Source organism: Anabas testudineus, chromosome 4 (assembly GCF_900324465.2).
Source record: "Anabas testudineus chromosome 4, fAnaTes1.2, whole genome shotgun sequence".
NCBI classification, from domain to species: domain Eukaryota; kingdom Metazoa; phylum Chordata; class Actinopteri; order Anabantiformes; family Anabantidae; genus Anabas; species Anabas testudineus.
Window position 1 is genome coordinate 1,382,172 of NC_046613.1, and position 27,324 is coordinate 1,409,495.

Sequence of the window (27,324 nt, forward strand, 5' to 3'; positions counted from 1 at the left end):
TTATTACTTATATAATATTTTTAGGAAGAAAGGAGAGATTAAAATTACATTTATTTCAATCAAACATTCGCTAATCAAAAATGTGTTTAACTAAAACTAACTAACTGAAATGTAAGGTTGATATAGTTTAGGCAATGATGTGATCATATTAATTGTGCACCAATCTAAGGAATGGTATATTTGGTTCCAGGATCCTCTTGTCACATGTCAAAGTGTCCTTGGCCAAGACACTAAGTCAGACCAGCTGAATGACAATGTACATTGTATATTGGGCATGGCATATATGGTCATAAGCTTTGGCTTAAGTTCATGAGCTAAAATGTTTTGTTTTATAATTTTTGCCTCCATTTTAGTAGTTGTAGTAGTAGTAGTATAGTTGTTGTTGTAGTTGTAGTACTAGTACTAATAATGGTAGTAGTAGTAGAAGTAGTAAAAGTAGTCGTAGTAGTAGCAACATGAGAGAAGAGAGTGGGGTATGATATGCAGAAACCAGAATCCAGCTGGACTCGAGCCAGGGAAGCTGTGGTTATGTAACATGCTCTATAACCATTCAGCTATCAGTCCATTACCAGGAGAGAAGCAGGAGAAGTATAGTAAAAATTCAGTTGGTGATTTTGGAGTCTTTTTCAAATTTATGGGAAGAGAACTTTGAAGACAAACAATGACTGCTCATGACAATTTATTTACATTTTATGTGACAAGTTTTATATATTTAGGTGGATATATTCCTTGCTCCCAAGTGGAGACTTTGTGCTCACTGTGCACATTTATACAGCTTGTTCCGAGAGCAGAGGACACTGCAACCTTCATCACCCTCACAGACTTTTCAGACCCAGATCCTAGGGTACTGTCATATGAAGGCCACTAAGCGTAATGATGGCAAGTTGTTTTTTTTGTTTTTTAAACTTGGTTTTGTGTTATATGTGCAATACTTGTGTTCCCTTACAAAACTTTTGTATTCCCTGAAAAGGTTGTATTTGCACAATATAATTACAACAACATATATATAGAGGTAATAATTGGAAAATTAAAAAGGAAAAAATGAGCTGCTTCATTACACAGTGAAGAAATGTATGTATGTTTGTTGCAGTTTGTGTTGCCAAGACCACCAGTCATATATTGATGCACAGTCTCACAGAAAACAAGTCTAACAAAACAGCAATAAACTCTGACTGTGAAGGTAAAGAGCTGAGGAGTGTTTACCTGCTTAGAATCCATTTCATGAATGGGTGCATCAGAGAAGCAGAAATGATGGAAGAGGCCCATCTTCTGATTGAGCAGACAGTGAGCAACATGAGCCCTCGCGTTCTGCCATTGAACAAGGCGGACGAGGCACCGATTCAGAGAGGCGCCCAGATCCACAGACCAGTTATAGCTGTACAGAGTTACCTGGAGAAAGGATGTTTATACAGTGTGTTGTAAAAATGCCCACAAGATGCTTGGATTCACATTTCAGAATGAATTGTATCCATTTGTAAAAGCTTTGTTTTACCCAGTGTAGGTTCCCACTAACTAATACCCACTGAGAACTACACTAACACACCAAAAACCTCAAACCGATCACCAGCAAGACTAATGAACATCATCAAAGACTACAGAAGAAGACTGGACTCTTGTTGAAGTTGCACATAGAGCCTACAAATCGCTTTGCAGTGATCATGGTATAAAGGATGACTTTGAGACTTTGGAGGAAACATTCAGACTTAGAAACTGACTTAAACACAATACAGAGGTTCCCTAAGTAGAGTTACCTTCTTTTCCTGAATGCTGATGAAGAGGAACCTCTGGCGGGGAGCCAGTCCTGTTCCAGCCTGGCTGGGACTGAACCAGTCACTCTGCTCCAAAGCTTCAAAGCGCTGAAAACCCTTATGAGCTGAGCGAGAGAGAGAAACTTGGTGGAATGGTACAGCAATATCAAAGCTTCACAGCATGCACTGGGAATCCCTAAACACACGCTCTTTACTGACCATCAGTACAAGCTTTTTTCTGTCCATTACCAAAATAAAGGCTCATCGTCTGAACAGCACTGTACATTTGATCAACTTTTAAATGTAATTCATTTAAAACTATACATTTATAGGGGGGCTGTTTAATGCCTCTTTAAAAACAATGTGGCTAAATGCACAGAATTACATAAGTTTGTACAGAGACTTTTCAAAATCTACACCTTATATTCTAGGCACTTCAGAGGACATCAGAGGACAGGAAGAAACTTTTTTTTATATCAAAAATATTAGGGAATAATACAGATTCCAGGATCTAGTTCCCCAAGGTTGGATTAGCTTGGTGGGCTCTTGTTACATATCATACCGCCAAGCTGCTACAACAGCCCGGTATGGGATCAGAACTGATGAATGTAACAGTCAAAGTTTCAGATGAAAGTTCTTTGTTTTGGCCGTTTTGAGTCTGCACAGTAATTATGCCAGCAGAGTGTTTAGCTGTGCTAACATATTCTTTGAAATTGCTAGTTTTGCATTAGCAAACAAGTGCCAACAGAACACAGGATATGTACAACATTCATTTTTCTGATCAATTTGATGACACCATTCAGTTTGTTTCAAAAACAATAAAAACAATTACTTTTCTAACTGGCCCCAAACGTTTGAATGGTACTGTAGATCAAATAGTAGTTCAGTTTCCAGGAGATTTCAGATTGAGTTCCTACTCTTAGCCAAAGGCAAAAACAGTGTGTTTTTTTTTTTACAGCTTTAAAACTGCACTACAATTAATACCATGCCTTTGCTTTTAGCAATCAATACATTTATTATCTATTGTGTATATATTTATTTAATTCCATTCTGTTCTTCAGGTATTGTTTCTTATTTTCCTTTTTTTTTTCTTCTTTTGACTCAGTTTTCATGCAGATGTACAGCAGAAGATGAAAGTGAGTAAAGGAGTAATCAAACCTGAAATCACATCAATTACATTGAATTGGAAGTTGGGAGTGAAAGTTAGAGATAATTAGATGGATATAAAAAAAAAATCATTAAACAATTACAATTTGCTTGCAAAATTTAAGCAACAGCTGACAACACATGCTGCAGAAAGATTTCTCAATTTACCAGGCAAAATTGACAGTGAGAGTTGAAAATGAATTAGCACTGGAATTGTTCAAATGGTATGTTGCCAACAGTAGTCACACTGTAGTGATACTATTTATTAATTTATATTATTTGTTGGCTACCAAATATTTATTAAAGAACATTTGAAATTTAAATTAGGCTCTACGATTCTATAAAAACAGCAACATCCCATTAGAATTGTGTTAAGCTTAAAGGCAAACTTACATGTGAACCTATTTAGCACTGGGGTGTTTTCCTCATCTGTACTGTCCTCTGCAAGCAAACAGAGATGGTACAAACAGCAAGGAAGCATGGACAGTCAAACACACAACTCGACATGAACTGATGTGAGCAGACATTGGTAAAATAACACATGTATGTTAGACAGCTGGACAGAGAAGCACAGGGTCAAAGAGCAGCAGCAAGGAGAAAGCTACTAAACACAACACTCATGCTTCAATCTTTTCCTCTACACTACACATGAGGTTAAACAGCTGTTAGCAACATGCTGCGGAAAGTTGGGTGCTGTCTTAAAAGAAACTTAAATTAAGCTTTCTTCAACAATTAATGGTATCAGCTGGATTCCTTATGATCACCACCACATTCTATTGTGTTTTCTCTGAACAACTCTTTCATTTAAATTTTACTGAATATCACTCTTTGAAGTATACATTTATTTAATTTCTAGACTAGACTATTCTCTCTGAATTCTAATTTTACATTGTCATGACTTAAGCTATTTTGATTGACATTAGGTGCCAGGGTTACACACATCGAGAAGTTAAACTCTTCTATTTAGAGTGTGGAGTTTGCTAAATGTAAATGTTGTGAACATGTTACAGGTTTTGAGATCTGAAAAACGGCAGCTGCATTATTAAAACTTCAAGAGACTGTGTTGGTGAGGGGGATGAAATATAAAACCATTTGGAGGAAAAGATCAGGTCAACATCACTGCATATAAGTACTGTACATGAATACAACATTCAGGTATTCGCATTGTACTTCAGAATTTCCATTACAGTCTACAATAAACAAACAGCCATTTATGAGAGCATAACCTTTCCATGACCACGTTACTACTCTGGTTCGGTTGGTTCAGTTTAGTTGATGAAATGTCATGAAAGCAGAAATACGTGTTCCATTTTTAACTTCTCAGTCGCTAACTTATTATATACTGTATGTAAAAGTTTTAATATTATTTGCTGTTGCTCTTCTCTTTGTATATTGGTACTTCTAGATACTTCTTAAGCTTTTACATACACCGCACAAACTGAACAAAATTAAGGAAAAATAAGCATGTCATAGCAAGCTTTATGACTAAAGATTCATTGTGTTGCATTACGTACTGTACAGTTTAGTCTTTAGTGCAGAGGATGAGTATGGAGACAGTATGTGACCACTGGCTTTAGCAGTTACCTTGCTCTGTGCTACACTGCCACTGATGGAAGTTGCGGCCAATGAGAATGAAGCTCCTTGTAGTGTCTGGAGGCTGGCTGATGTTGTGGACAACGGGGAATGGTATAAATACATCTCCTGATTGGGGGCAGCTAAAGAGACAGAGAAAAACATTACTGTGGTTACAAATAACACAGCTGTAACATAATATGGGTAAGGCACTGAAAATTGTATGTGCAAACAAATAAATAGTGTTTATTTAGTGTAAAGTGCTGTTTACATGTGTTGCAGTTTAAGCATTTAAAGCAACAAAATGTCTGTGGGGAGAAGTAAAATGGTGGTGTTGCACAACTTGTTTTCTGCCAGTGGGTCTTTACCATATAGGATATTATCTGGCATTTTGCTGATAATGATAATATTGGCAAAAAGTGAAACATTCTGCACTACACTACTATTTTCGGCAGTGTGTATGTTGGGTCTAAAATATTAAAAACCTTTTGAAATGGCACAGTGTCTTCTGCAAAGTAATTTCTGACAGCATTTAGGAAGTCTTGCAATCTGTTGTTTTAATTAGGGAATTTTTTGCAGAATAATTCCACTGAAGTTTGTTGATGCCTGTTTATGTCTGCTGCCTCAGACATAAACAAGGAAGGAAGAAGATAGTAAGAAAACATTAAAAAAAAAGAGCACCAACAACTTACCTTGTCCTTTCAAATGCCTTCACAGTCGTATCACCGGCCAGAGAATTGACCAAACTGATAACCTCTGCTAAGATGGAAGGCAGCAAGAAGTGTGAAGCAATGTCAGCTGTGCACTGCTGAATAGAGGGGCAACCTGTTCACCAACCCGACAGTCACAAGGAAACAGAAAGTGGGAGGGACATCAGCAAACAGAATATACAAAGTGCACTCTGAAATCATGTTATAGATTCTGGTAGAAATGATGGGAGAACTAACTAACACATACCAAGTTTAGCCATAAAGGTGATCCATGGCTGGCAGGTGACCTGGTAGACTGGGTGTAGAGTGCCCACCTCGCCCTCCTCCAGCTGAGACACCTGCCTCCTACACAACAACAAAAGCCCACTCTTCATTAAAGGACATTTCTACATTAAAAGTCCAGAGCTAAAGGTTTGTTGATTAGCTGTCATATTTTCTGGTCCGGAGCTGAGATGGCTGGCTTTCACAACTCAATGTCAGGATAGAGGAAACTCATGGTATTGCAGCTCTCTCACTACCACAGCAGTGATTTTCATAAAATGGCTCTGTGTGTGTGGACATTCAGAAGTTTTCAATTGTAATAGCAACTTGTTCAAGTTACAGTGGTACTACTGCAATACTTCTTCCACTATCATTATGAGGTTTTTACAGTTTTTCTCAATAAGAACATAAAAGATCATATTTGTTTTGTTATTATTTAAGGCACATCATATTTGTTAATACTCTTGACTTCAGATTTGTTCTGCCTGCTTTAAACTTTTTTTCAATTTTCAGTTCCTACATCATCATTATCAACAGTAGGGGCACCTCAGACCTTTTCCTTTTACTAATATAAATATTAAGATTCAATAAGAAAATAGTCTTGATTTTTAATTGTAATAAAGGAATGGTCTTTTTGTGATATCAGTCATACACACCTCTGTGCCTGCTCTAGCTCCATAGCCATTGCCTTCTCATGGCTCCACTGCTTTACGGTCTCCGTCTTGTGTCTCCGTCGTGCTGCTCGGCCCTCCTCTCCTCTTTCTTGCACTATGTCATCAGTTGTCTTTGGGCTCCCAAGTTCTGATGAATCTGGCTTACTCTGCAAGGATGGAAAGGAAGACAAGTGATCTTTAAGTCAAATACCCAGCCAAGCTCTTTGTATAGAATATGTAACAACAGCTATCATGACTCCATTTCAGGATCTCTGGTGTTTCCTTTGGGTTGATTCGCTCAGTACAACACTGGAAAAAGTATGATAATACTTCTCTGCTGTTAAGACACATAGATGATAATCATCCCCTCTCAGTCAATCCACTCAGTTCAACATTTAGAAACTAAATACTATCACCACTGCCACCTCCTTTAGTTCTACTGCTCTTCATCTTGCTCAAAACACCTTGGAGCAGCTCTGAAAAAGCTTGGAGACTGTCAAACGGCTGATTCTGTGAGTGTGCATGTTAGACCCTGTTTTGTTATGTGCTGCTAGCAGGTTAATTCTGTTCATTCACTCTCGAGCACCTGGTTTGGGATTAGATTACCAGTTCACACAGTCAACAGTCTGTTGACAAGTTCTGACCAACCCATTCTGTGTGCCTAACTAATATAAGTAAAAGCTTGTTGGTTGCTGCTAGTGCAAGCAGCATTGACTGCCATTGATATCAATGCTGCCCATTGTTCCTATTGATTGATTGACTTTTCTTTTGTTTTTGTATTATTTTGTATTTGTGTGGTACTTTTCTGCTTTTTTTTTTTTTTTTTTTTTTTTTTACAGAGAGCACCTGTAACAAGCCAAAGCAATTTCGCGCAAGCAGCAATATCTGCCGGCTGCTTACGGAGAATACTCACATGAAGATGTATTGAAAAATACTGGGTCCACATGTAATGCTGCTAGAAAGACTTGGTGCACATGAAGAAAGGAAACGTTTTTTCTTATACTGTGAAGCCAGAGAGCAGAAAAACAGCACAAAGATAGCCCGGCTCCAGTGTTGCTGGGAGGAGTTTGAAAAGTGATTTTCAAAACAGTTTTCCAAGCATGAAAATACCATCACACACTCAAATCGGTTGACGCTGAACTTAACCGCCCATTTTGGAATGTTAGAATGTTCAAATGCATCCACAAAATGTGTTCAAAATGCGCCAGTGTCAGGGCTGGCTCTGTACAATGTAAACTCTGGCCAACAAGCTGGAGCCTCTATGTGGTCCTCTATGTGGCAATGCTTGATGGGTTTTTCATATGCCCCATCTGCTGTAGTGCTAAAAAATATCGACTGAAAAGGAATGACAGGTTACCCTGGTTCCCAGAAGGAGAGAAGCAAAGTAACACCTTGCCCACAGGCTTGGTGAAGAGCAGCTTCAAACTTAAAGGAGACTACTGTGGAGACAGTATTTGTATGAGGAGGCAGAGCTGTGCATGCGTCGTAATGTAATGTTACCTGCCAAAGGCATTTTGAAAGTGTCTACATAGCCCATTTTGCAAACACTGTCATCTTGGATTTTGACAAGCCAGTGAAGTGGAATATGCAAATGTATTGCAGGATTGTTTGGGAATATTGCTGGAAATACCAGTACCCCAGGTAGTCTGCAGTGTCAGAAAAGAAAGTTTTCTTAATGCTTTTAGAGTTACAGTAGGAGGAGCAGACCACTGTGGAGCATACACTGTATGTTTTAAAAATAACCACCAATTCAAAGACACGTAAAATATATGCTTTGTTTTTAGATCTAGTAACATATGTAAATACATTCTGCTATTATTTTACTACCTGCGGGCTGTACTTTACATTCTCGGTTTGGGTTAACGCCAACTGCAAACTCTGTATTGCTTTGTCAAATGGCCTATACATAACTATGTTTTCAACACATTTAGCCAATGATAATGTGAATAGCACCATACTGTATCAATACTGACTAATATGAAAACAAATGATCTTTTTTTTTCCATATTGCCCAGCCCTGCCATTAATCAGACAACATAGCACAGTTCCATAATGAGCCGTAGGAAGAGAAGGATCTAACCAGTATGTCCCAGAAGCTGCGGCGAGTGCTCTTGCCAGTTGGTGTAGTAGACTCGGGTGTGGTGACCCCTGCCATGGGGGTGGTTCCGACAGCTTGGGTTAAAGTGATGGGAGAAGGGCAGGTTTTAAAGACTCGAGAGCCACTGCGCTGCCTGGGGCTGTCCTTTACTTCTTTCACCTCAGACAGCGGATTCAACAGGCCTGTAAGTAAAACATTTTTGGTGAAGTTCCATCATTGCTAGTCTACGGTGCAATTGAGGACCTAATTTTTCAGTTCAGCAACATAAAGATTGTGCCAACAACAGACTTCAGACCACACAACCTCACTTTTCTACCCTGCAAACACACTGACATTGGTCAGCCGAATACAATTTAAAATTACAACAGAGATGAGACATAAAACCACCAGGTGGATTTAATGTTGTGGCTGATTGGTGTAAGTTTATTTGGTTAATTTGACTGGCTTAATAATACAATGAACTGGGGTCTCATATTGGGCTTAGTCTTTATCTGTATAACTCAGATATTGTTGAGGAGGAGTATGGGTCTTATTTTCAACCCACAAAGAACTTCTGTTTGTCCTGACACATTTACAGAAGTAACACTTTAGAAAATGCTGGGACCTGTGTAAATTGCCTTTTAGGTAGTTGGACTGTGACAGTCACAATTACACACATATCTGAAATCACTGTTGATACAAAAATACATCTTAAAGCTGTGTGTTTTAATGCAACATCTACAACAGACAAATTAATTCAGGCATGACATTTGAGTCACTGCAGTAGAAGAACACTAAGTAGATTTTGGAAGTGCAAAATGATTGGGGAAAATGATTGAAATAATTTTCATGAAATATATTTTGAAATCAAGATGATAAATGAAGTTAAAACAACATTTAAATTATGGCTTACAATGTTTTAGTAGCAGAAACAGAAATTTATTTACATGTGTGATGGTACTATACTGGATTACATTAACAAGTCACCATTTAGTGATGACCTCACCTTTTGCCTCTTCTTTCTGTGCTTTGGTTGCTGGGCACGGTCCTCCCACACAAAGAGGATTTGGCAAAACTCTCAGCTCCATGACAACGTCACAGAGTGCGTGGCGCAGCGCCCCCTGCAGTTTATCACTCAGCTGCAAGGGGCTGACGTTGCCTTGTTCCCAGATGTCAAAGCGCACATACAGCTGTGGCTCTGTTAGAAGACAAGCCAGCAGTGACGGGTAAGTTTGCAAACTCTATGTATGTAAGAAAACATCTCCAAAAATAATAATGAGGAAAAACTTGAAAAATTGATAGTTTCTGCTGCTATGACATTTTATTTTCAATGTATATGTTACAGATTTCCAGAATAAAACAAGTGACTCACATATTTGTATATTTACTACCATTTTTGATACCTATGAATAACTGATTACATTCTTCTATGAATAATAAGTTAAGGTTTGGACTAAACTCAACCTGAGTATTCTTCTTCTTTGCTTTTCCTTACTTTTTATTAGTTACTTTCTATGTGTGACAAACCAAAGGCAGGGATTCTGACCCTCTTTTTAACCCTTACCTCCCCCCAATATTCAACACATGTTATCACACCGGAGCCAAATAAAGTTTGGCTACCTACCACTGAAGTTAACCTGTACCTGAGCGGATGGGGATCGAGTCCACTTTAACCACAGAAGTCAGCTCATCAAAATGGTCTGGGTGAAGAGGGGGGGTGCAGTTCCGCGATCTCTGCAGTGCAGCATAGTCCTGAGGTAGAACCTGAAGTGGGTGACCATGGGCATCCACAAATGAAAGAGCGATGCAGGCGATACCTGGAAAGAGCAGTGGAATATGTTAAAATGAACAACAAACTTCTAACAGAGCCTCAGAAACTGAGGTCTAGTCAACATCAGATTTCAGATGTCTTTTCTTCACTATTACATTAAAGATAGTGACTTAATTTAGTAACAACTGGAAAAAAAAATACATGCTTTGTTTTGATTCCCAGTGTGTCAGCTTATCGTTCTGTTTTGTCACAGCAGCATGTATGAAAACAACACAGTCACAGTAAAAACAAAGTATTAGTAGAAGGTTTAGCTGTTTTGCGACTCTGCTTGTCTTATTCATGATCTAGTCTTGACATGGCACTGCCTAATACTGCAAACGAGTAAGCAGCTCAAAAATAGCCGTATATTTGGCTGTTTCCTCACACATGACTCCTAGTTGAATAAGAGTTAAGGTGGAGTTGTCATCATGAGTTAGCCGGAGGATATATCACATATGACAACATAAAAAGACATTGAAGGTTGTAAAAATGTTCAGGAAACCTTTTTCTAAGTGAAATACTCCGAAAATCATGGTACGTTATGGTGAATAAAGAGCCATTTGTAACAGCAATGGAAGAACAATGCTCTCCAACATTAAGGCTACATATACGGTATCCTTGTCAGTGATCAAGTCATGACCTCAGGATTCATTGCTTGTAAGGCTAAAACACAGAACATCCAGGGTCACCACCTTATCTATCAAATATTGCGCTGTTTTGTTACAGCTTGGACATGTATGGCTGCCAGTGAAAAAACTGTCACACTGCTGACAGAAGCAACTAGATGATTGCAAAGGTTGACAGCACACCCAAAGCTACCAAAGAGCATTTCTGGGTGAAGAAGTGCAGTAAATCTCCTGAGCTAAATCTGAATGAGCCAAATTCCAGTTGCTGGTGACCACAATGACAGAGAGACCTTACAACAAGCAAGAGCTGCAGGGAAGGACTCAGACAGAATCACCTGAGAATATACTGTACATGTTGTCTGCTGATGTCTGCAGGTCCAGCCTGTCCTTGAACTCATAAATTAACTGATCCAGTGAGTGTAGCTCAGTTGGTAGGGCAGTCATCCATTAAACCCCAGCATTAGCAATTCGTCTTGGTTCCACCCAGCCACCTTAAATTTAGCTGCCTGTCTAATAAGAATTTCCCCACTCTCTTCCTCTCTAGGTATCCTATCTTGAGAAGGGCAAGTAACTCTCATTTCCTTTCCACTTTGCTTTGTATCTCAGTTGTGAGTTGTGAAGAGTGTCTTGAAGTGTCTGCCAAATGACTCTATGTAAATGATTAGAATTTGAGTCTGGACATCCATGCATGGGCAGATCCTTTCCACATTTTTGGCCATCACATTGTTAATCTTGGTCTCATCAGCCCATAAAACCTTGTTCCAGAACTTCTACTCTTCTACAAATTCCAAGCTAGCTTTCAAAACATGTCTATTATAAACATATCCATGATAGACATGTTTTGATGTTCATTAATCCATTTTAAGGACAAATGCAGTCTGCAATGATAAAACCCACAGATAAAACTAAGTGTAGCTATTAGAGCAAGGTATTTGAAGGAGCAATATCACAGGACACATTTGGGAAAATTGGATCAGTCCCAATACTTCTGGCGACCTAAAATTTGGGTGATTTGATATAAAAGGTTTATTTAGGTGTAAGGTATAAATACACATATTCGGTTTCTATCTTCATCTAAAACAAAATTTCTACAGTGTACAACAAACACAAATGAATTGGTCCTGTCATTGTAATCCTTTTGGGGGGGAACTGCATGTAAAAAGAAAAAGCTGAGACTCTAATCTAGTTCCCAAAGTCCTGAGGATCAAAACCTGACAGAAACTAACAAATAAAATGTGTACCTGTCCAAAAACATATAGTCTGAATGGTTGCTACTTTATTAAATATCATATTAGGGTGTTCCCAAAATTACAAGACGCTGAAGCAGATTAGTGATGATACATGGTAAAACACCATGATGAACGAGTGGTCTTTAAACTGCTGTAGAGGTCACATTACATCATTTAATGTAGAATAGCCTATTGATATACAACATAGCTAAAAGGCTTGATTAAGCCAAAGTATCAGCTCTTTGCTTGAGTGAGGTGGATATAAAAGCAGCTTAACAAGTCATTAGATCATTACTAGAGAGAGGGCTGAGTAGACAGTGCGTCTGATACCCACTGAAGGTCTAAACATCCTAGCACATGCTGAGGACAAATACTTTTTCATGATAGTTCTAGTTCAGTCATTGGGAATACAACAGAGCAAGCTCCATTCATCCTGTGACACATTTAATTGGTGGCTGATGAAGGCTGTACATGTCAACCAGGGAAATGAGGCTGACGACTGCTGCAACACAGTGCTAATGGGATGGGCAGACTAAAAGTAGTAGTCATCATAAGTAGTATCATATCCAACATTAATGTATATTCTATATATATCATAAGTCATATAGGGAATAACATTACAGTAGTATCTTCTATATTTATATTGAATTGACTGTAAAACTGACTGAAAAACTGTTTTGTAGGTGTGGTTATGTTTTTTAAAGCAGGAGTGAGTGCTAGAAAAGCTAGTTTAAACTAAGCAGAGAAACACAGGATCAAACACCAATCCACCAGTGACACCACACTTCATGCACCCGGAGGTCCATGCTAACTGTAATGGCAACTCAAACATAAACATGGTTTTTTAATTACGCTGAGCGAAGCCTTAACAGAAGGAAGTTAAGCAGTTGAAATAAATACCATGAAATAAAAACAAGGCCGGGAGCAGAGCACACAGGGCCAGCAACAGCAGCATGGGATACATGCAATACAACGGCTGTGAAAGGTTGTCGAGGGGAGAGAAAGAGACATGTGGTGGTACCTTTAAACTGGGAAGGTGGGAAGAGTTGCTGAACCAGCTCCGACATGGTACCTGGGCCAACATTACAGACACCCAGAGAACAGCATTAGGGATGTACCAACCATCAGTTATTCACTTCCAATCTCATTTAAACAACACAGGCGTCTGTTGGCAGATCATTCGCCTTATAGCAAGAAAAATTGGTGAAAAGTTGGTCAATCAGAACAAACTGCGAAGATGCAAAAACAGTAGACTTTTGATAACAAACCAAGTCTTATGGACGGAAGTTTGAGGTGTTTAGATCCAAGTGAAGAACATGATACAGAGCTCAGATGCAGAGCTCATGATGCCTGCCTAACGCCATCAGTGAAGCACTGAGGTGGAAACATGAACGTGAAATAAATGTTTACAAAAATCAGTAGAATACTACCCGTTATCCTGTGCACAACTATGATGAAACAACTTTTTGTTCTTTTTTTCTTTTTTGTGATCCATTTTAAACTATTTGATTCATGACAAATAAGAGAATATAGAAAAGAGAGAATAGAAGTGTGTAGGTGTTTCTTTTTCTTGCCAGTGTAGGGGTGTGTTTTAGAGTTCACTTCCCACAGCCAGTGTCCAACATATGAAAAAATGAAAAAAAAGGAAAAGTCTAAAGCAAAATAAAGTGAGGATTTCTGAAATCAGTCTGAAGTATTGGTCTATATACTCTAGAAGCATGCATCATATCCAAACACTCTACAGCTGGTAGCAGCTCAGCAAGGAAACACACAGTGGAGTTACAGATACTCAATGATTTTATGGTTTTCTACATTAATTTGTCATAACACTTGATCTAATTTAAATCTAACCCAAGAGTGTTAACAAATATAATGTGCATTATTATTGTTATTATTATTTATTGCCTCTACCTACAGTTGATGTAGGTAGAGGCAATGGTTAGGACTTTTTCTTTCTTTCTTTTTTTTTTTTAAACATTCAACCAAGAGCACATGCTAATATTGCATGTAAAGTCATCCACAAGACCGTTGCCAGGATATTAAGGCTCTCATTATAATATCAGGAGATTCTAACCATGTGACTCTCACCTCACACCTCACTGGATTTTCCCAGTTTGTTACCTGTCCTGTCAGAGAGGATAGAACACTGGATCTACTATATGCAAGTGTCAAGGAGGCCCATACCCTTACTGCCTTGCCACCACTTGGCAGGTCAGACCACTGCTTGGTCTTACTGCAGACCTGTCATAAACCCTGTGTACAGAAGCAACCTGCAACCACCATCGCAGTCAGGAAATGGACACCTGAGGCTGCTGAGTCTCTAAGGGACTATTCTGAATGCACAGAATAGAATGTATTGCTGAGAGCAGAAGGGAAGAGCATGGACATTGACAGACAGGTTGACTGTTTCACAGATCACATCAACTTCTTCATCAACACTGTTTCCCAAATAACAAACCCTGGATCATTAGTGAGATCAAGGCTATCCTTAACCAGAGAAAGGAGGCATTTCAAGATAGCTCAAACAAGTCCAACATGAGCTGAAGAGGAAATTGCAACAAGCTAAGGAAGACTACAAAAATAAAATCGAGAGACACTTAACAACAGACCAACATCAGAGTAGTGTGGAGAATTAACAACTTCACTGACTACAAAAAAAGAACAACTAGGCACCAGTGGGTGATGTGGACAGAGCAAATGCAAAACAAGTTAAGGTAGTTAAGTTAATTATACCCGATGACTGGGCCTCATGGCGGCCATATGCCACTCGCACCTTGGCAGATGTCACTGGCAGCACTCGAGGGCATGTCCACTCACTCACACGCACGCATCACAAAGGATGAATCACCATTGTGGTGGCTTATGTCTTGTCATGTGGTTTATTTGCTTGTGTTTGAACTAGTTGGTATATATTGTATGCCTGCACTGTGATTTGCTTACTGTTACCATTATCTCTGTTATCACTGTTGTTACCATCATTATTAACCATATGATTGGTTGTTTTAGTTATGATGATGATTGTGTATTGAATTATTATTTTTTATTGTTATTGCTGGTTGTACTATTTTTAGCTAGGTGTCTCTTTGTCCCCCTCTATCTCCCCACTCTCTCCCTTCATTCTCTCTGTCCCGTTTTGCACCCGTCCAATACTTTTCCTACACCTGTGTGCATCTCTGCGTCCCCGCAGCTATGCCCCCTCCATCACCTGAGCATGCTCCCCATTTGTCACAGTAATAGGGGTCAGGCTGCAGGTAAAGTTCTAAGCAGCACTGAGGTTCTGCAGATTACCGTACTGTTTTGGCTCCATTCCTGTACACAGCAGACTTCAATTACAATTCTGAGTGTTGCCACATTCAGAAGTACTCTGATGATACTGCAATTGTTGCTTGTATCAGGAATGGACAGGAAGAGAAGTACAGAAGCCTGATGAAATCCATCAGTAAGTGGAGTCACAAAAACTGCCTCCTATTGAAACACCTCTAAAACTAAGGAGATGGTAGTAGATTTTTGAAGGTCTAAACTGCCTCATCCAGTCAGCATTAGTGGTGCGGACATTGAAGTGGTGCCAGCTTCCAAATATCTAGGTGTGCACCTGAACAGTGGTTGGACTGGTTACTTTACACAGATTCGCAATATAAGGACAGAGACGACCTTTTCTCCTGAGGCTGCTTAGGTCATTAGACATCTGCAGGAAGATGCTACAAATCTTTATAAAACTACAGTAGTAATAGTAGGAGTAGAAGTGTGCTGTTTTATGCTGCAGTTTGCTGGGTAGGCATCATAAAACAGAAGGATGCAAGGGTGGCTGGACAAACTGGTGCAACTATTAGTATTGCAACAACACATCATCAGTAGGGTAAAACTAATCTGTCTAGCCTGTGCAGTGACTGGAATGCAGTTGGACCTACTAGAGGCTGTGGTGGAGAAACACACACAGAAAAAGATAGAGACAATTCTACAGTATACCCACCATCCCCTACACAACCTCCTGATGGACCGAAAAGTAGCTGCAGTGGACGACTCACCTTAGGAGCTACAACTCTAGCCAACAGCAAATAATTACTAACTACTTTTAAGTAGTGTGTGCAAGTTACCCATGAGCAGTAGTGCACTCCCATACCATCATGGATGCTGCCTTTTGAACTGTGGACTGATCGCTTGTGTCCATGATTTCCAAAAAGAATTTCAAATTTTGATGTACCAGACCACACAATAGTTTTTCACTTTGCCTCAGTCCATTCAAGCCATTCTGCCATTCAAGATTGGTTTCAGCTTTGTCTCTTGATTATAGGTAGCACAGATGATGAAGTGTACAATGTTACAAAGAGAAATACACACACACACACACACACACACACACACACACACAGTACAGCGTGTAGTTGGTCAATCTCAGGTTCTGTATATACAAGTATGTACAGTATATACAGAAATTAAGATTAACCACATTACAACCTGAACCTAAAAAGATCTTAAAGGATGTCCAACGAACAACAAAAGCTATATCCTCACCCACCATGCACCGTCCACTACAGGGCACAGCTACATATATGAGGCAGAGCATAATTGATAAAATGGCTACAGTCAACTTTCATTCATACACTGAACAGCACCAACAAGTGCAGAGTATGGGCTAGATGCCTTCCAAGTCCAGGTGGGAGACTATTCAGGAAATTTGTAGAGCATAATAGGTGCTCGCTAACCACCCAAACATTGTGTAATAATATTAGCGCGCACACACTCACACACACTCACACACACTCACACACACTCACACACACACACTCACACTCACACACGCACACACACGCACACACACACACACACACACAGGCCTGGGGGAAACATGATTACCTTTGCCTCCTGTGCCCTGGCCTCCGGGTTTATTGTAGAGGTAGATATCACCATCAGCCAAGTCACTGCTCAAATGAAAGTAATGCTGCAGACAGAACAGGAGAGCAAATCAGCCCCTCAAGCTCAAACCACACAAGTCAGCATTTATTTCATACATCACAATGAGACTTGTCAAGATGATTTTTCAGAGCTGGGAGCCTCCCATATCTGCAATTTATTCATTTTTAATTCAGATCACTTTAAACAGAGCTGTTTGTAGTGCACTTGCATATGTCAAACTGTCATCTATGTGCTGGGGGGAATGTTTGGTCTGTAAGTAGTTTCACTTGACATACAAGTGAAAAATTATTTGAACTAGTTGGAGGAGTTAGAAAAAGCAGACTTACAGTTTACTTTGCCTTTTAATTACCAGATATTTTCATCGCTGACAAAGCAGAAATCATTTTTTAAGATGTGTGATGTGAAGCTATCACGTATACAGTTGACATGAGTGATGTTGAACAAGTATCCCACATATTTTGCAGTATTCTTTCTTTCTCAAAAACATTGGTATGTAGTAGAAAATGGCAGTTAATGCCTAGGCAGTGTAGGGGTGCTGGGTGGGCGCACTTCTCTTCCATAGAGATGAATTGAAAATCAATTGAAAATCGCACCTGGGTAACAATAAACATTTGTCATGCCAGTATGTTGTCCAGTTTTACTGTTGTCTTTTCCAGGCACTGAGTAAATATATTAACATTAACATTTACATATCACATTATACCCAACCCACAGACTGCCTTCTGGCCTGTACCTTGAAGTGATGTGCAGTGTTGCTGTCTGTGTACTTGGGGACATGCAGGAAGATGAGGAGGTTCTGCCTGAGATAGTGAGCCACGACGGAAAGCCAAGGAAGACACGACTGGGGGAGCCTGAAGTTCATCACATCAGTGGCTGGAGATCCTGCTGGCTGGATAAACTAATCACACAACATTTAGTCAAGGCTTTTATCCAGTGTGTGTTTTCAGTAGAGTGTAAAGTGTTTCGTGGGTTGCAGAATTCCCATGTTGTCTCTAGTAGAAGCAATATGTTCTCTGAACTTATCCATGTTGACATAACTACAGCTCAACCCCCAAAATACAGAACACAGAGAACTAAACGTTACATAAACATTTTAAAAGTGATTTTCCCATAGTTCACAAATTTATAATTACAATTGAAAAAAGAGCAGTTTACCTCCACATCAGCTGGTGTCAGCTTGCAGTTCCTGACAAGCATGACAGTGATGATGTCTAACGTGGTCTCATCCAGGCGCTTCCGGAGCACTTTGACCAGCTCATCTGTGATCTCTGGTCCTGAACAAAACAAAACAAGCAACAAACTAAAAAAAAAGACTTAATTTTTTTTCTGTTTTACAAATTGATTTACGTAGTTCTTTTCAGACTCTAGGCTCAAATGAAGTTTCAAGGTCATCTCTGTGATGATTTTATTGTGACACAATGCAGATATTAATCATAAGATTTGAACATGCTGTAGGACAGATGTAGAAAAAGTAGGTGAGCAGTAAAGACTTTATTCTTGTCAAACCATTAGTTCAAAGTTGAATTGCTTTTTCAGCAACGTTTTCATTTATGTAGATTAAGATGAGTCTATGTAACTGGTCAATTTTACTCAAACAAATCTTAGAACTATTTTGAATTCTGTCAGCAACACAAAAAAATAGTGTGGGGACTGAACTTAAGCTCCCTTAGAGCATTTAACTTTACATGACAGATATGATGACTAAGCTTCAACTTCATCCCCTGGGATAGATCCCAAAATGTGTCCTGAGAAAAAGCTAATTCCCTTTAGTCAAGACTGACATCATTCACAACATTTAGTTGTGAAAAGATGTTTTAAAATCCTCATGGAATATGTCTTTTTCCATCATGTTCTACGGAAGAAGAGTTTGCTATTTGCTTTCATGAATGATTATTATTGAGGTATTGAGGCTTCAGTATTTTCTTCTGTTGATATAAGAGACCTTGCTGTACTTTACAAAAGCACATGTTCACGCTTCAAGCAGGATTTCAGTATAACTAACTACTGATGTTGCAAAATATAGATACTGAGTTTAAAGTATAGTGAATGGAAGGCGCAGAGAACGGATTTCAGTAAGTCGTGTTTCTGAGAAAGCACTGATGTAATCTCAGTCTGTCTGGGACAGGAAAGTATTCATAGTACAACAGCACCATCAAGACGTGCACAGGAGTACAGCATCCCACGAATCTTTACACCCCCAAGGACTGAAGCTCTTCTAATTAAAATCCCACATTTGTTCTGTTGATTTGTTTTTAGGTGGAGGACAGCACCGTGAACTGCTGGTTAAGTAGACAATACGTGTCTGATGATCCAGTGGGTCATTCCAAACTCGCTGAGATCAGATGTTCCATAGAGGAAGTTAGCAAAACTCGCCCTAGCTGCGGCTTCTTTCCACCCCCTCACCAGCAGCATCAGTCAGCAGCTCATTCCACTGAGGAGCACAGAGTACTGCTTCAGGGCTTCATTTGTGTTGACTGCCATCCAGCTCCAAAATGCCTCGTCCCATAACACCACAGGCAACACGATTAGCTAAAGGCATTTAGACAGCTACTGAGAACTGCTTTGTCATTTATGCAGGATCTGCCTCTCTCTTCTTCTCCCTCTGGTAAAGCTTAGGAGAGCAGTGAGTGAGCAGTGTTTGTCCACAAATCATGCACAGATGGAGGGTCACGTAAATACCACTGTCAAATGTCAGCTTGTGAACTCTGAGAAATATATATATATATATATATATATATATATATATATATATAAAATCACTCACAATACTGCTGCTAACAGAGATTTAACTGAAAACGTGGAAAAAAACAACTTCCTCATAGTCATATGATAGATTTTAGGGTCTCAAACCTTTAACAACATTTATTTATGTTCATCTCAGACTTTCTTTAGCAACTCTACAGAGATTCTATTACATAGTCCATTGGTTGATAATACATTTTGAAATTATTAGCAGTCCTGATTAATTCCCAGATCTTACCTGCATTTCCCACTCCATGTACAAGCAGTAGGATGTGCTTGTCTTCTTGTCCAACTGGCCGAGTCCCCTCCAGAGATGGCCTAGAGCCCTATGAGAAGAAACAGCATTTTGGCACCAGCACTCAGAAGTCACCACTACTCCAGATCCAGAATGAATACAAAGACATCCGACATCCTTATGTAGCCTACAAATTCAGCCAATACACATTAAAATCCGTCTCCTGTCATATTCTTGCTTTTAAATTATTTATTAAATTATTATTATTTAGTTTCAAATTCCTTAAATTAACTTGGTAACTTAAATCGGAAGAACGGGTGAACAATTTGAATGACTTTTGTCTTTTTCTCTTTGTCTGCATAGAACAAAAGTCAGGAAGATTTAATTCAGATACACACTACACCTCCGGTTAGTATTTACAAAGTTCTGCCTGCTGATCAAGAAATATGGAGGAAGTGTAGAGTAATGCTGCTGCTGTTATTCCTAGAATAAATTAGAAAATGATAGATAAGGATACTAAGATCACCATTAACACAGTATTATGTATGATGATGATATATGATTTATCCATGTGCTTTATGTCTAATTAAATTCTTTCTTTATCCGATGTGATTATATTTATCTCCTGGTCCAGACAGTGATTTTAAAAACACCTGACCCTGCTTCATCAAAGAAAAAGTACAAGACTTAGTACGTAGAGAAGAATTAGTATGAGAAAAACATACAACACACAATAAAAGTAACTATATCTTCCATGTTAGTTGTTACTGAGCTGGAGCTCAGTAATAGAAATAAAAGGGAGGAGATGCTGGATAATAAACAAGCTGAGCTGAGAAACAGTATATATCGTTTATAGCTAATGCATCTCTAATTGGTATTTTACTGTCTATTCTTGTGCAGTGCATCCATTTGAAACTGGTTGGTTTTTGGTTGTTCACTTACTGTAAGGTCCTCTGACAACAAGGGCTCCTGACTCCTGATCAGCCCAATGGAGCGAGTCGTGTGAAGGTTTCCATCCACGTCGGAGTACTTCCCTGTTAGTGACTTTTCACAAAGTCTGTAATGATAAACAGCAAAAGGAACGTGTGGAACTAGGTATGGTTAGAGTCATGTACTTATGATACTTTGTGAAGTAGATCACAATATTTCTGAAATTAGTGTACAATAAAGAAGGGATGTAACATTAATCTCTTTCTCTGTTCCCAAGAGTGCATCATTTGGCATAATGTGAGCTCTAACTTGCAGTTGGGTGTTGTCTCTTTGAATAACTTTCAGCTAGCTACAGTCTATTACTTACTGTACAAGTTAATTAAAATTCCATTCTGGAGTATATCTAGATCAGGAATCTGTCCATGTTCGGCAAGTATGGTTATTTTTTTGATCAATCAAAGTCACTGAACACACCCCAGCACCAAGAGGTTTTAGTGACATGTCACTGTGAGGAATCTCAGAGTCATACATAAAAGAAATCTCTATAAAAGAAATCTCTTTCCACTTGAAGAATATTTCTAACACTGGGAGCACCCTGTCCCAAAGTGATGCTGAAAAACTAGTCCATGCATTTGTTACTTCCAGACTGGACTATTGTAATTCATTATTAATAGTTTGTCCCAATAACTCATCAAAAGCCTCCAGTTAATCCAAAATGCTGCAGCCAGAGTTCTGACTGGAATTAGTAGGAGAGATCATATTTCTCCTACATTCCTCCAGAATTGAATTTAAAATTATTCTCCTCACTTATAAATCACTTACTAATCAGGCTCCATCTTATCTTAAAGACCTCATAGTTCCATATCTTCCAAGCAGAACTCTCCGTTCTCAGAGTGCAGGTTTACTTGTGGTTCCTAGAGTTTCCAAATGTAGAATAGGAGGCAGAGCCTTTAGGTATCAAGCCCCTCGCCTGTGGAACCAGCTCCCAGTTCAGGTTCTGGAGGCAGACACCCTCTCTACATTTAAGACTAGACTTAAAACTTTCCTTTTTTATAAAGCTTATAGTTAGAGATGGATCAGGTGACTCTGAACCATCTCTTAGTTATGCTGATATAGCTTAGTCTGCTGGGGGACCTCTATTGATAAACTGAGCTCCTCTCCTCTCTCCTTTCTCCTGTATCAATGCAAATGCCACCATTGCATGTCATTAACTTTGTGTCTTCTCTCTCCTGTAGTTGTGTTTCCTCCTCTCTGTCTCCCTCTCTCTGTACTTTTCTGCAGGTATCCTCGGCCTGGAGCTGTTATCTCCAGAATCCAGTTCACCTGCCCAATGTTTTTGCTGCCTGTTGTTTTTTTTCCTCTCTCCTCTTTCCACTCACTCCAACCGGTCAAGGCAGATGGCCGCACACCCTGAACTGGTTCTGCTTGAGGTTTCTTTACTTTCGTATTTTCAGTTTTGTTTAATTGTGATACAAGGAATTAAATTGTGTGTTCATCTTTTAGCTAGCTTTAACATACATTGATAAATGTAACAAAATGGGTCCTAAGGTGTCCACAGTTTAAGCCTAATTGAGACATGTGTGGCAACTTGACAGTGGTCGATAATGCCATATGATGTCTATCTGGGCTCTCTTTCTTCTGCTCACTCCCACAAGTAATCGCTCTGAACACAGTTGTAAAAACACAGAATATTCCAAACTGTGTTGCAGCAGTCCTCCCAGAGGCCTTGCATGTTTTGTGACACAGAAAAATACCCTAATTAAATGAAAAGCTAATAGACACAAGAGTGAACAATGACAAGAAACACTAACCTGAGGTAGAAGACTGATTTGGTTGTACGCTCCTGGTAGACAAACATGTTCTTCCTGTTTACCACACAGAAAGAGTTCAGCACAGAACGCAGGGCCTGGATTGCTAAAACAGGGAGACAAAAATACACTGAGAGGCTGTTCACCAAATAAGTGATTAATTGATGTGAATACAGCATTAAAGCAGCCAATAGCAACTTGGAAATCGTTTCTAGCACATAATCACTGTATAGACTATGTAAGTTACATGCTGTTAGACAATAGGGTCAGATCTACCACTCACCCCTGGAGACGCCCATATTGGGTCCTATCTTGAGGCGCGGGTGGATGTGAATGATTGTGCTCCACACTACGTCACAGGCAAAGTGTCCAGGGATAAACTGCATGGTAGCTGCCAGGTAGTCTCTGGCCTGGTAGCTCTCCTCTGTGTTGTAATCTGTGTGGTGATAAAACCACCATTAGTATTGGTGCATACAAACCTCAAAAACCAAATCTATCTTCACCATCACCGACTCACCATCCGACGTGTTAGGCTTCTGTCTGTAGAGAGACTCGTTCTTCCAGATGTCTTCCTCACTCTCAGCGACCAGCAGAGAGTTACACACGTGACTGTCATGTAGGTCCTGCAGCAGCATACGCTACACACGCACATACACACACAGTGTACAGTAAGTTTATAGGAACAAGCAAAGGAGGCATTTCACAATTATCTGCACACAGTGTACTGTATATACATTGTGTTGATGAATGTGTATGTTGTGGATTAGTTGCAGATGCTATTAAGGTGCTGTTCTATGCCTGTGCTTTTCTTTTGCATCCACCTGATTGACTATTCTGCAGATTTCACCAATCTTCTTGACCACCATTTGATGCAGTTGTAGGTACTCAGGCAGCTCCTGCTCTTCCTGCTTCTTCTCCAAATCCTTAGCACTGACCTTATTTCCTTCTGTGAAGCACCTGCACAACAGCATATATATGGAAAAGACATTTCATTTTGAAATGCCTGACATATAGGTGCCACAGACTATAGGCTGATTAGTAAATGTTGACATGTAGGAAACAAAAGGGCTGCTCAGAGCAGCTGGCTAGTGAGACCTGGAATGCGAGTAGACAGTCACTCTGTCCTGGTGGATCTTAACAATCAACCAGAAGTCTGGAATTGGTGGTGACTGACACTCCTGCTCATCCAGTGAGGGACTCTCACAGTCAGAGTCACTGCTGCCGCCATCATAACCTTCGAACACACATAGACAAAATGTGAAAAAGGCATTATAATGCTCATTATAAGATATGAAAAGATCTATTATCAAGATAAAACGTTGGTCTTAGTAAGAACCAGTAAAAACATGTACAGTATTTTCATTAAATATGTTTTTTAAGTAGAAAATACCATTAACTTGGTTCTATGTTATTTAGTGTGTTCAAATGTAAGTTGAGCTAAATGAGTGGAGACTGTAAAGCAGTTTCTGAAGTGTCTCTGAGGGCGAGGGCACACTGCTATTTAAAACTGAGTCACTGACATAAAAACAGATAAGATCCATATGCTTCATCCAAATTATTTACACTCAAACACTGTTCACTCAGCTGTGTGCGGCTCCTACCCTGCATGTCTGAGTCCAGGCTGCCCTGGCTGGAGACGACACTCTGGACTCGACTTGGTCTGAGTTTGCTACAACCTGAGGAAACACAGCCTGACATTATAATTGAAACTGTCATGTTGGGGAGAAGGAACAAACACCCAAGAGGCCAACTGGATCAATTCAAGAATAGTCTAACATATCAGGAATACAGATGTGTGAAAACTGAAAAACACACTCACTGTGAGAGGCTGACTGTGTGGACTCTGCTAGGCTGATACTTGATGGAGTTTTAGGGGGTGAGGTGGGCTCTGTGCAGCGATCGCTCTGTGCCTGGGGGGTACTGGGCTGACCTCTGTACCCAACTATACCTCCTGAGCTCTGAGAAACACAATCGTCAGCCTCAGGATTCGAAGCTCTGATTGGCACACCTGCATCGCTAGTTGTGTCACTGGGAGTGTCAGCAGTAACACTAATGGACTTCTTGTCTTCACTCTGAGGGACAGAGGCAAGTACAAAGCACAAATGCAAAACTAATTTGCACTAGTTTTAGATTTTAACAATCTGCTCTGGATCAGTGCTGTAGTGACATGAACATTACTCATTCTATTCATGTATTAGGATTATGATTGGATACCACTGAATAATCTATCCTCAGGCAATACACTGTAGGGCAGGCTGCTCTAGGTATGTATGTTGTTCATTTGTAAGTTGCTTTAGAACAACTAAATACAAAGACAGATCCTTATTGAGTCACTGTTAAATGACATAATCTGACCTCGCTGTCTGCCTCTGCGGCCACATCCTCTCCTTCGCTCCCCAGCGTCACCTCTTCCACCTGTGCTCCAGCACTGCAGGGTTCCACATTTTGTGGGTGGTCTGTGAGGGCGCTCTGAGAGAGGCTCTTGTTAGCGTGGATTCTCTGCGGGTGCAGCCTACTCTGGGACAGGTAGTAGAAGCAGTCTTGCTCTTTCAGCAAGTAGCCAGAGAACGACATTCTGCGGAACTCCTGCATGAACACACATTATCCAGTCAAACATTCTCATCATGTTTTCATTTAGAGACACATACTTACTTACTACATAACCAAGAGAATATTGTGCATTGAGACTGATTTTCTCTTAACAAGAGCACCCTCCTTCATTCACGTAAATATGTGGAGTAGCAATAAAGGTAGTAATGACGTGCATGTGGAGTATTCCCTAAAAGGGATTTCTCGAATCTGAAACTAATTCCGATCATCAGCAAAACTCCACATAAAGAAAAACTTTCCATTCCAGTTTTAATGAAAACAGTCCTGGAGCTGTGTGTGAGTTTGTGTGTGTCCTTGCCTCCTTGAATTTCTCAAGAGACTGTTCAGGCCCAAAGACAAACTGAAGCGGGACATCTTCACAATGACAGTGTGGTCGACCACTGGAGCGCAAAACATGCTCTGCTACTTTCTGCAGTGTGGCCGAGCTGATGACCCGAGAGTGACGCAGAGCAGAAACAATCTCATCCTCCAGCAGCCAGCGGATCTAACACACGCGCACACACGCACACACACACACACACACACACACACACACACACACACACACACACACACACACACACACACACACACACACACACAGAGCACAATTTTCATTGAAAAATAAATGAACCCCAATATCAACAAGACTGAAAAACCAAAACTTGCCAACAAAACCTGTTAATGTGGTACAAATAATCTATGTATGTAGAAGTTTAGGCTTGGAAACATTGATTGATGAGTAGGGTTTAGTCTCTATGAACATTGTTAAAAGTAATAAAACACTACATCCTAATATTTAATAATATATAATAATAAATAATAATATAGTAAATTACTAAATTATCACATTTAGTATACATTAGCCTACAATAGAGGCTAATAAGTTTAGAATAAGTGAGAAGTGAACTCACCTCATCCATTGTGGCCAGAATGGCTAACTTGTGAGGAAGCGGCAGTTTGGATAAAGGATCACCTGAGACACTAATGGGGAAAACAGAAATCGATGTTAATAGACAGAATCAGAGGGAGTCAGAGGAAATTCAGCTGTCATATGTTCAACAAGTTCACCCATCAACGCCGGCTCCCCGTAGACTATCCAACACTGCCATCAACTCCTCATCAGAACGATAGGAAGAAGGCTGTCCTGGTGAACGATTCAGTGACACACTGCTCTCTGAGGTGTATCTGCAAAGGAAGGGCAGACACGGAAAGAGGAAATCTAACACACACAAACTGACTTCATATTACGGTACCCCATTAAGTTTTGGTTTTATAACCAACACATACAGGTTAAAAATCAGGAAAATAAATGATCATTATTACAAATACAGTATTAAACCATATATAGTTCTTATTTCCTACAGTGTAACTCACCTGTTGTGATGGAAATCAGTCATAAGTTCAATCTCCAGCGGTAGCGTCAGGACAAAAATATCTAATGTCACTGAGAGCTCATTCAAATCCACAGACTGTAGGGCCTCTGCATTCTCCAGGCAGGAAATAATCTCACCTTCAACCCCAAAAGTGGAATGAGCATCAAATTTCCCAGTTAATAATACTCATTCATTTACAGAGATTGGAAATACAAATACTACAAAACTGAACATTTAGTTGTTTAGATGAATGAATGAAAGTAACAATACAGAGAAGTGAGGACACAGTTGAGGCTGTACTCACCAAGACAGGTAGGTAGTGTTTGTATAGGCATGGAGCCATGGCAGCTTTTCATATTGATAGAACACGTGACATGAACAAACAGCGGTGGCATGTCCAGCTGTGGGTCATCCGGCTCCAGCAGGGAGTCGCCCTCCAGGATGCTGAAGGAGTCCTGGTCCTGGTTAACAGTGTTGGAGTCTGACAGGGACTGTTCTTCACCCTCCATGTGGGAGCTTGTCCCCGGATGCTCCTCGTACTCCACCACCAGATCTGTGTCGCTCTCCGTCGTGCTGCAGCAGCCCGACACGTTCTCTACACACAGCAAACAGGACATTGTCATATCAGTAGTCATTACCTGCATTTTCATTTACATTTAGTCATTTAGCAGACGCTTTTATCCAGAGCGACTTACAAGTGAGGAACAAGGCAAGAAAACAAAATCTAAGTCAAGAAGAAACAACATCAAAGCAAAGTGCTATCGAAAAAGTGTTTCTGCTTCAAGAGATGTGAGAACGAAAGGGTAGAAAAGTTTTTTTTGTTTGTTTTTTTTTATGTGCAAAGGAAGATGATGAAGAGTTCTGTTTTCAGCAGTTTTTTAAAGATTGCAAGTGAGGT

The 27,324-nt window shown here is 39.8% G+C and overlaps 1 protein-coding gene across 5 annotated transcripts in view; it reads right to left on the reverse strand.

Moving 5' to 3' along the window:
- The window catches only part of szt2 (SZT2 subunit of KICSTOR complex), a 71,164-nt gene that overhangs the window by 24,491 nt on the left and 19,349 nt on the right, over window positions 1-27,324 (reverse strand). For 4 of the 5 annotated variants that reach the window (XM_026346126.1, XM_026346128.1, XM_026346125.1 and 1 more), the window contains 28 exons: window positions 26,731-27,021; window positions 26,428-26,563; window positions 26,122-26,238; window positions 25,965-26,034; window positions 25,370-25,555; window positions 24,817-25,047; window positions 24,281-24,533; window positions 24,063-24,137; window positions 23,557-23,695; window positions 23,283-23,418; window positions 22,979-23,099; window positions 22,745-22,897; window positions 22,465-22,567; window positions 20,666-20,780; window positions 19,727-19,814; window positions 17,902-18,020; window positions 17,480-17,644; window positions 16,687-16,771; window positions 9,811-9,984; window positions 9,174-9,365; window positions 8,171-8,370; window positions 6,094-6,257; window positions 5,424-5,521; window positions 5,159-5,291; window positions 4,479-4,609; window positions 3,288-3,335; window positions 1,752-1,873; window positions 1,204-1,389 (listed from right to left, as the gene is read on the reverse strand). In XM_026346126.1, coding sequence (XP_026201911.1) covers window positions 1,204-1,389; window positions 1,752-1,873; window positions 3,288-3,335; window positions 4,479-4,609; window positions 5,159-5,291; window positions 5,424-5,521; window positions 6,094-6,257; window positions 8,171-8,370; window positions 9,174-9,365; window positions 9,811-9,984; window positions 16,687-16,771; window positions 17,480-17,644; window positions 17,902-18,020; window positions 19,727-19,814; window positions 20,666-20,780; window positions 22,465-22,567; window positions 22,745-22,897; window positions 22,979-23,099; window positions 23,283-23,418; window positions 23,557-23,695; window positions 24,063-24,137; window positions 24,281-24,533; window positions 24,817-25,047; window positions 25,370-25,555; window positions 25,965-26,034; window positions 26,122-26,238; window positions 26,428-26,563; window positions 26,731-27,021 — 4,031 coding nt within the window. The remainder of the gene's footprint in view (window positions 1-1,203; window positions 1,390-1,751; window positions 1,874-3,287; window positions 3,336-4,478; window positions 4,610-5,158; window positions 5,292-5,423; window positions 5,522-6,093; window positions 6,258-8,170; window positions 8,371-9,173; window positions 9,366-9,810; window positions 9,985-16,686; window positions 16,772-17,479; window positions 17,645-17,901; window positions 18,021-19,726; window positions 19,815-20,665; window positions 20,781-22,464; window positions 22,568-22,744; window positions 22,898-22,978; window positions 23,100-23,282; window positions 23,419-23,556; window positions 23,696-24,062; window positions 24,138-24,280; window positions 24,534-24,816; window positions 25,048-25,369; window positions 25,556-25,964; window positions 26,035-26,121; window positions 26,239-26,427; window positions 26,564-26,730; window positions 27,022-27,324) is intronic. The other variant, XM_026346127.1, reaches the window with a different exon arrangement.